Source organism: Hippocampus comes, unplaced genomic scaffold (genome assembly GCF_001891065.2).
Source record: "Hippocampus comes isolate QL1 unplaced genomic scaffold, H_comes_QL1_v1.1 scaffold41, whole genome shotgun sequence".
NCBI lineage: Eukaryota > Metazoa > Chordata > Actinopteri > Syngnathiformes > Syngnathidae > Hippocampus > Hippocampus comes.
This window is the reverse complement of record NW_017805153.1, coordinates 1,467,176-1,477,501: the sequence shown is the minus strand read 5'-3', so window position 1 is coordinate 1,477,501 and position 10,326 is coordinate 1,467,176. Positions and strand designations below refer to the sequence as shown.

The 10,326-nt window shown below is 44.9% G+C and overlaps 1 protein-coding gene across 1 annotated transcript; it reads right to left on the bottom strand.

Annotated features, from left to right (window-relative positions):
- Nucleotides 1-435: 435 nt before the first annotated feature.
- On the bottom strand, nt 436-8,283 carry ccnt2b (cyclin T2b). The gene is made up of 9 exons (XM_019868565.1): nt 8,055-8,283; nt 7,464-7,545; nt 7,248-7,376; nt 6,502-6,562; nt 5,415-5,477; nt 4,576-4,621; nt 2,498-2,661; nt 2,354-2,424; nt 436-2,274 (listed from the first exon to the last, which is right to left on the bottom strand). The coding sequence occupies exons 1-9, from the start codon at nt 8,210-8,212 to the stop codon at nt 1,267-1,269; spliced, it is 1,782 nt and encodes a 593-aa protein (XP_019724124.1). The 5' UTR covers nt 8,213-8,283; the 3' UTR covers nt 436-1,266.
- Between the last annotated feature and the right edge of the window lie 2,043 nt (nt 8,284-10,326).

Here is a 10,326-nt window from a genome sequence, read left to right as displayed (position 1 = left end):
TTAAAATTGGCACCTTAGGAGGGTGCCAATTTTTTTTTTTTTTTTTTGTGGGAGTTATTTCCATCCAGAAACTGCCCATTTTAAATAACTCTTGCTTGATGTTTATTTGATTCTCACCAACCAGTCAATGTTGTGGGGCTCAAAGATTGATAACAAGTGCGCAGGCATCTGGTGGGAAAAAGGTTGTTTTAACTTCCATGTGCAAGCAAGCAAGGGCTTAAATTCAATGGGGAGTAAATCCAATGTTATAATTCCAGGATTAAACCATCTGCATGATTTGGCGTTTGCTTTCACATTCACTTGCCGGACCAAATTGCGGGTCTTAAGATATGCACAGTGAGGCATGCAGTTAGGATGTGGCATTAGCCATGTTTATCGTCAGCACGTGACCAATCACCCCATTTGAAAGATAAAATGCACGGTGAATGAAATAAGTCGCTTTAACACCTTTATTTGGGTTCCAATACACAAATTGAAGAGAAGTGTCTGCTTTAGATTTCAAGAAACATTAAAGGCATTATTGAACAACTGTAAATGTGAAAGCGCAGTCCTATTTACACCATCTTGGAACAGACATAGGTATTTTCGGACAATTACATGTATCACGACCCGTGGAGGGTGGGTGGCGCGACTCACAGTACAATCAAAAGGCCTCTTGCTATTTCAGTCGACGGACCAGAAATGCACTTTTCACAGACGTCACATCAGCTTCAATTGTGGATCTCAACTGGGTCTGCCTGTGGAGCTCATGTGCTGCTTTTTGGGAGATTTTAAGGGACAAAATAACTTCAAATAAACAAAAATTAAGCAGATTGGGCCTCAGGAAGGTACTAAGGTTGTAGATATTGGATGAGGCGGTGAGTCTCCACACAAGCAGGCAGTAAAACCCAAATATTTGTTCTTATAGTAAAAAAAAGTTCATGACCTGAGATTTTTAGTGGAACATTTGAGGGGCGGGCGTGGGGGGGGTAACAACAAATTAACTGTGTAAACTGCTGTGATGGCTGCAAGCACTAGCTATGCGGCTTCCCTTTGTTTTACAAACTTCAAACATGCACATTAAAACCATAAAAAGCTCATTTGAAATTGAACATGTCATTGTCACACACAGCGTGATGCAGAATGCTGTTACATCTGACAGCTCCACAAGAATCATCAGCAGTGTGGGCGATGAGAAATCCATATAATTTAAGACAAATAAAATCTTTTTTTTTCTCTCAAAGTCTATTCAATGTGGTAATACGGTAGTGTGGACAACACTGGAGGTTATAAGTTCATTCCTTGGGCACTTAGTAAAGAGTCCAGCATGTCAAAAGTGTCTTTGTAGTCAGTGTGTTGGCCGTTAGCTGTCAGCAGGCCGTTGGTACCATCGTGGCCGTGATGCTCCATCATCCTCTGGCTGCTGTCCGAGTAGTGGGCGGAGCTGAGGGCCGCCTTCGAGCTCCTGCTGCTCTTGGACGAGTGGTGGTGGTGATTGTGGCCGCCGTCAGGGTGAGGCCTCTTTCGGGAGGAGCCCGAGCCACAGTCGCCGCCGTGGCTACCGGGAGGTCGCTGGGACACGGAGCCGGCGTCCACCCGGCAATTAGCGCTGAGGGAATACGGGTGGGTGTGGCCGTGTTTGGAGTGGCGGTGGCTAGCGTGCTCCTTGTGCTTGTCTTTGCCCTGATCGGAGCCACCGTGGCACTCTGACGAAACTTTGATCCTCATCTTGAGCTCCTCGCTGGTAGCCGAGCCGTTCTCGGCAAAAGAAGCGGGCGCCCGAGTCTTTTTGGAGCTTGATTTCTCACGCCTACCGTCGCCCGACTGGCCGCCCGGCAGTGTCTGACAGCGTTTCTTGTGATGGTGCGAGGCAGCGGCGGTAGGCGGCGTGTACATGTCTGTGCCGGCCTCCTCTTTGATGCCGTTCTGCAGAGCCAGCTCTGCTGCATGTTTCTCTCGGTACTTTTCTAGAGTTAAGACTTTCTGCGGCCGCACAAACGGTGCCGCATTTACAGCAAGCTGCTGGGGTTTACTCGCAGAGCCCCCGGCAGTTTTGTGTACGTGTTTCAACACAGTAAAATCCGAGTGGGGGGGCTGCAAGAAAGGGTCACTGAGAGACTGGTAGGAGGCATAGGAGCCCGTCATGGCGCCGAGGGACATCTCCGTAGAGTCTGACGCTGAGGTGGAAGGGAAGAAGGAGCTGGCGACGCCAGGAAGGCTGTCTAACGAGGCCCCCTGGAAGGCAGCGTCCACAGCAGGACCTTCCGTCTTTGGCTTCTTAGCAGCTTGAATGGCCTGGAAGCAAACGATGTTTCAACACGACATGTCGAAAATGGAGCAGTAGCTGTCCGGCAATTGCGCGACGCCCACATACCCTCCAGTTACGTATCCTCTTCAGCCTGCTGGGCGTCCTCTCCAAGATCTGAAGAAACTCGTGGGTGAGCTCTGCGAACACAAAGAGTGGCATCAGGGACCGTCTCCCGGACATGCCATTCCGAGGCCGGAGCGGCGCCCTCACCGTCCAGCAGCTGCAGCGTCACGGTGCGGTCTACGTACTCCCACCAGTGCTTGCCGTCGGTCGACACGGGGATCTCCCAGTTGGACCACTTGCAGGCCAGGTGGATACAGACGCAGGCAACCACGGTGGGCCGATACTGCAGGCAGAATGTGGTGAGGTGCAAACTGTCGGGAAAGATGACAACAGCGGGACAATGGACAAAGGTCAGGTCAGGTCAGCTCAGCGTTATTAAAAGACCGCACATTCATTCAAAGCACCACGGGTTTCCATCGAGCAGAACACTTCAGTTTGGCATACACAGTCGAGACGTGTGTCTAGGTCAGACAGGGTGCGGGACGCCAATCAACGACAAGCACTACGTCGAGCTCCACGTTAGGCAACCATAACAAGGCAAACAAATTGTATAGCTTGACAAAAGAGTGGAGGTGCAGGTTGGAAAAATGTACAACTCTTAAAAATGAGGCAGGGGACAATGTACAGAAGTAATGCAAACTGTAATGTTGGATGGAAAATGGCTTCATTTGGATTACTCAAGTAAGAAATCTACATCATATACGCAAGCCCTCACCTCACAGATTAAGTTACGTTGCGAAATGTAAGCACCTTTGTGCTCTTAAATTCGGATTTAAAACATGTTCCATGTTTCTCAACCAGTTGATTCGTCAAATGCTTCCCCAATAGCACATACGTTTGTTGGACCGGTACTCGGTCATGTGGAATGGGAGGCTGAGAAACAAAAGAAACGACGCCTCCTATACCCGCGATCCCAAACTCCACTGCAAACATCTTGTCAGCAAAGTGTCGGATTGGGAAATGGACCCAGGCACTCCCTCACACCTCATATGGGGAAATGATTGGGAAGTCAAAAGGGCCTCACTACGAATACATCTGGAGAAATAGTCTCTCTCTGTACCCAAATTCAGTGTACTGTGGAGCCCAGCATTCTGGCGGTTCGGCACCTGCAGATTTGCACATTTTTTTTCAACATTGGATTTTAAAAATATATATCTGACTTTTTGGAAATTTTTCTTCTCACCACAGTGCATAAATTACTCCGAAGTGAGAGGCTTGTCCTCAATCTGCCACCTGAGGTCCACGCCATTTCGACGCAAAGTAGTTTGATATTAAGGTGGTTGCAAAGAAAAGGATTTTGGACCTGACGGGAGGAGGCAAAGGGCCACCTGTTGTCACTCCAAAGGATGAACGATTAGCCACTATAATAAGAAACTCGGCCACCTCTGGCACATGTGAAGGAAACAAGGGATCAAAACGATGACATGAAGCAGGCACTTAGAGATCATATTCGTTCCTCGTTGGAATTCTTCATAGCTTGACATAAATGAGAGAGGTGTTTTACTTCATTCGCTTCGATTTTGCACTGTCCATAAAGTGTTCAAGGATGGCGGGGGAAGAGTCCAACTGTTGTTTAGGACATTCGCTCAACTCATGAGCAAATTTCAGGTTTCTATGAGCCTTACAGTTTTGTCTAAATGAATGTAGATACGCTGTGCATCGTGGAAGAGGGGTTCAACACTGTCTGGGTGACTGGACTCATACACGACTGGAGGAGGAGGACATGAGAGCCTTGAGTCTTTTGCTGCGTGTCCTAAGATTAAGACTACAGAAGGCCATTAACTCGTCGTATTGCGACTGTGAAGGGTGACCCCCATACAACATTCTGTGCATGCGCCAAAAGGGCGCTAATGGTCTTTGACATTCACGCCCCCCCTTGAAGCCACATTCAGTTTGCAGTACAGTTTGGTGGGTACATGCTAGCTCATTTGGGGTTACAAAAGCATTGCTCAAAACTCTACTCAGGCTACCATCTGAGTGTTTTGGACCTATGCACTGTGTACCAAACAACCGTGAGAGGTAAAGGACACCACTACATTCCACGCTATGCATTCAACCCATCTGTGCCAAAGCCCTTGTACAATGCACTGCATACAAGCAGCCTGGCCGGTTCTGGATTCCCAGGGTCCAGGTGCACACAGGGTGATGGACACAGGTTGGCGTCCTGCACGGACATGGAGCTATAGTGTGCCATTAAAGTGCAATAATGGGAACAGGATATTAACCTGTTGGTAGCCATGAAATAGGAAGTCTGTGCCAAATCCTTGCTTGCTGTAAAAGGAAGGAGAAAGTTGGTTTTAGAAGCCAGTTAATGGGTTGCTACAACACAGTCATGGTTTTTGGGGGTGTCACGGTTTCACTTTCGCGGCCTCGTGCCCACTTACAGAAATAAACCTTCGTGCCGGTCACGCTTGGTTCGGTTCAAACAAGCAGCAGTGCATTTGCTCTGCTCGCGCCCGTTCATTTAATTAAGTGCGAACGCGATCGTGGGCCCAGACCAGCAAAACCGGGTACGGTCGGTTCACTTTAGCGCAAAAGTGAAAAGCTCCACATACAAAGGACAGAGGCCGGCTATGAAATGACATTTAAGAGAAAAATGTGAGCCCCGTACCCACAATTGAAAAAGCTTTTCGGAAACTTTTTGCACCATTTTAGCCGTCAAAATAAAAACAATGGATTCACCCCAGCATTTTTGTTTGGAATACTTCAGTCGCGACTTAATGTGTACACTTAGGTTGGACCATGAGGCCGCCAGGTGAACCATACTAAATGTGCCCATAAAAGTTTTTTGTTTTAATTGTAACTTTGGTCCAGACCATACGGTCTGACCGCGCCTGCCAAAGCAGCTGTGAGAGTAACATTGTTACTACCAAAAAGTGTGCAAAAGGAGCTTTGAATCTAGAGAACCTGTGACACCCCTGATAACTTTTAAGTCACAATTCATGCAATTGTAGAAGACAAACTTGGTTCCCAAATTGCACCTGCACTAAGAAAAATACCACCTTTGTAAGACTCCATCATTAACTTAAAAAAAACCCACAAAAGCAGCCAAAGAAGGCTTTACCTCGTACAAGCTGGGAGCACCTCACAACATCAGTGTGTGGATGGTCTATAGTTATTTCAAAACCTGTAAAAAAGACAGTGAAGGCAGAGCCATGAAAACATAGAAGTTTGATATGTTGCAGAGAAAACGTCATGAATGCAGCATCAGTTACTGTGTATTCGGTCTGAACTTGTGCTGGTCACCAAATCGTATTGATATCTGGATATGAACATTCAATATTTGAATATCAAAAACTACTGCAATGGCACGATGGACTTTCCATGCCAGCTCAGATCAACCCGCCACATACCTCCATTTCAAGTTTGCTGTTGATCAACAGCTAAATCCAGCCAATGATATTCATCAGACAGGGAGGGAGAGACCCGAGCAGGTTGTATGATGGGGCGGCGTCGCAAATTGCGGCCAATTAAAATGCACAGAACATTTGCCCACACTCGAAACACATTTCCTGGATTTAAGTGAACGAGACACAGTCCCGTGCTGCCAAGCCATATGAATAGAGTATACACAATACAGATAGTGTTTTACAACAATACTTTAACCATATTTATAATATCATATGTACCAATGGCTAAATTATCAAAGTTTGATATAAAAATATGGTGCGCACCTCACGGTTCCATTCAAGTGAATGAGTGAGCCTCTATTTCAATACGTCCGCATTTTTGTCTTTGCTTCTTTCTGTAGCAACATGTGTGTTCGGTGACTCACACACAATATTTTTTGATGGATTAAAAAACAGCAGTCCAGTACAACATATTGTACAGGGAGCCTCAGAATGTGATACAGGCTTCACAACGCAGACATGCATACAACAAATGCTGCTTGTGATTTTTTTCTTTTTTATTTGGTAACATTGTTAATGCTCTTGTCAGCAGTAAGTTCTCATGAAAAATTCTCCACATCCTTTAGGATATGCCGCCCCGTCAACACCCTTAAAATAAAAACAATATTCATTTTCACTGAACCCATAGAAATATCGTGATAGCACTGTTAAGAGATATCTGGCTGGAACACCGGATATGAAATTTTGTCCATGCCGCCCAGACTTATCGCGTGAAAAACAGCGACCGTGCTTTGCGCTCACCCAGGGTTTGCAGGACGATGGTTTCCAGTATTCCGAGCTCTTGCGACTGCTGATGGAATGCCTGGAAAACACCAAGCCATCAGACTACAGATCTCTTCATGGTTGTAACCGCTGGACTAGCTAACGCATCTCAATTTGCCCTCGATGCAATGGTCTTTATGTTGTGAGAATATTGATTCAAGGACGATAACTACAGTGATCCCCATTTAACATAAGGGACACATTACAGACAATCGATGAACATCCTGTTTTAAAATACCGGTACATGTATCCCCGTCACATGGTTGAAGGCACTTCAACGTATTAAAACACAAAGTATTCCTTAATGCCAATCATCACTCTCGCCGTCAAAATGTGGGCGACCATCAGATATTACTTTGAGGTCACCAAAAACTCTTGCTTGCAGTTTTCCAAACATGAGGTCAAGTGTGCTTGTTTCCAGCTGGTTGGCACTCCTGCTTAAAGTTTAAGTAAGAGACTTAATCATTGTATATATTCTAACACTGAAATGCTCAACTATATACAGAAATTCTAAACAAAGGTCCGCGAGCAACAGCTAACAGAAGTAAGCAGCAATGTTACCCTAAGTACTTAGATACCCTAAATACTTTCAAACTGCTGATTGACCACACACGATTCATCAATAACTACGAAAAGCACAAAACATCACCCACATGCATATATTCACTTTGCTCTGTGGGAATGACACACCAAAACGCACCACACAAATCAGATGCCATACTCACATTGCTTTTGGTGTCAAGGGCAGGCTCTTGGGGATTTATGCAGGCATGAGCTATTTTAATGACATGCTCCAGTTTCCGAGGCTGCTCTTCAACTTTTGCTGCTAGAAACAACGTTGTTTGGGAGATTATCTACGATGACAAATGTCACTCGGTTAATGTCATTACCCATACAGTAGCATCGCTTCATAAAAGCAGCACTCAGTATGCAGTACTTACATTTCTGTGGAACTTGGTGAAAGAGTGAATCATATAAAATCTGTGCATGTATACTATTGCGGTGTTGATGATCAGTTGAGAGCTGGGTGCGCAGTTAAGGTTGGGTGGGGAGGGTGATGACGACACAAAACGGTTACAAAGACGCACGTTACGTGCCGTACATTGAGTACTGAGGTTGGCACGTGTACACGAAACAAAAATACAAGAAAACACTTCCAGTTGAAATGTAGCAAACAGAAAAAGGCTTCGCTTCACTCCAAGAGATTATTAATTAAATTAGTCGTGATTTGATTCCACGGCGGTTTCAACTTCATTGTGTAAGCTAACAATGAAATGTACAAAACAAAAGCTAAGCTAGCGTGAAGGCCCGGGCGCCTCCGGCAAAATGGGAGTTATAAACTTAGGGACCATTTTGAGTATTTACGGAGAACATCTTTGACAAACCGCCCATAAAAATGCAGAATAGTTCACTTATGTGTATGTCGGGACTTGCGGGCAAGAACAATACATGCCGTGCTAAGAGTTTGATGAGCTAATGCTAAGCAAAACTGGCCAGTTCTCAGGAGAGCTAGCCTCTGTTTCAAAGGATACACGTTGAGCCTCTGGCCGATGTCTTGGATTAGATTAGCGGCTTGTTGTCGGTAAGAAAGTTCCCTGTCAGCCTCGATCCCGCAGCGTCGAGACGGCGTGTTTTCAAGCTGTTCCCGGGTGAAGAGCCATTTCGTTGAGGGTCCCCGGTGCACCGCCATGACGCTCCCACAGCCAAGCCCGACCGGGTAGCATCGGGAGGGAGCGAGGTGACTGGAGCACCGGAAGAACGTCAACAAAGGCCCAAGCGGCGTCTCAACCGGTGAGCCATTAAAATTACAGCGCCCCTTAGGGACCGAAAGTGCAAACTGACATTTTAAATCAGGGGTGTCAAACTCATTTTTGTCGCGGGCCACTTTGGAGTTATGTTTTCCCCTCGGCGGGCCGTTACGACAGTGAAACCGAATATATCATCTCTTCGCATAACTTGTACACAACCAATTGATGGATGACTAGTTTTGAAATCACTCAACTATTTGCTTGTTAAATCAGGTTTACAGTTGCTTTTTTTTCCAGACAACGGTCTTTTCTGGTGAAGTTTCTCTTCAACTCTTACCTGGCTGACAGTTTCGGCTGTCACTTCAGCCTTCATCGGAGCTGTCTCTGCTTCCTTGTGACGTGTCTAAAAAACAGCGATTGGTTTCTTGTTTGTCGTAAATAGAGTAACAAAATTATTGCAAAATCTCAACGTCATTTATGACACATTTCACATTTCAGTACAGATTTTCGCAAGGATCATGCAAGTTGACACGCATGATTTTCTTTCGCGGGCCACATAAAATGATGTGGCGGGCCGGATCTGGCCCTGGGGCCTTGACTTTGACACCTGTGTTTTAAATGGACTCAAGTTTTAAAAGCGCTCTCTCCTCCTTCAGCTTGTTCGTGGCTATTTTTGTCCCATAAACATAATCAACAGTTTTTGAGATTTCTTCTGTCTTTTGCTACTCATGACACCTCGTTTAACTTACCAAATTCAGTTCTTTTCATTTGCATAAAACATTTTTCAGCATTCCAATTTGTTGGCACGTGGCGTGTTTTTATAGCTCAGTACATGTACCACTTTTTGTACTATTTAGGTTTTGCATTTACTGTACTGTACTGTATTGCCTTTCCGCGAGTAGAGGGCGCTTTCAACTTCCAAAATTAAAATGTAATTCTCATCCATGGTCAGCAGAGGGCTATCTCCACTGTGTCCATTGAATGCAGTACGGAAACTGAACTAATCAACGAAATTAAACCCTTGTCCAAAAATAGATAAATTATCCGGTAGAACACATCCAGTACATTATAACGAGCTTAAAAAAAACATCATTTTCATGGGTTTTACTTGGCCAGAAATGTCCATAATGTATGCTGTATTTACAGAGCTGAAGTTACAAAGTCAAACAAAAATCCCCTCTTGGGGAGTTTCATTCCATTTGTATTACCGCAAAAGAAAAACATTGAGTGAATAATTAGTTAATATATTATTAATTGGTACGGTACTTGTTTTCATGTACAGTATGATTATTTTACCTTTTTTAAAACAAATTATAAACTGCATCAAATTCAATGTAGTTACTGTACATTCATTTGTGCTTTTCCTATACTTGAATCAGTGACACTTGATTGCTGATCGACTTAAAATGGAAAATGTTACGTCCAGAATGCAACGGTTAGATGTAGTTGTACTGTAGTTTGGTTTAAGCGGTTTTAATTTTATGGGGTGGGGAGGGGGGCGTATGACGACAGGCGGCGAAGTGACGTGAGGCATGGCGCCCCACGAGGTTAGATCACTATGGCAACTGGTACCCGACCGCCGGGTGGGTCACGCGGATTTGGTCAGTCCGTGTCATTAGTGGCCATGTGATGTTTTATCACCACAGTGCCACTTGTGTACCAGGGAAGCAGTCGCTTGAGTTTGCTGGGACAAATTTGTTTTGAACAGTTTTTGTTGTTTCAGTGTTGACCTCCATTAAGACCTAACGTGGTATGTGACTCCTTTACAGTTGTCGGCCACTGCATTAATCAATTTAACTCCGTGTTTAGCCAAGTTCACTTTTAATTGAAACTATTCGGGCAGGCACAAATCACACATTTGATCTGGATCTGTTCGACGTTTGTGTGTTGATAACGGCACAACAGAAATGGACCCATGCTGCATGGGAGCTGTTTCTAATACAGTACTGCGACAATAAGAATAAGAATAAGAATAACATGTAATACGTTGAATAATATTCATGAATTAAGGTTTAGGTTTAGAAACAGGTGGAATGTTTTTTTTTCCTGAAACATC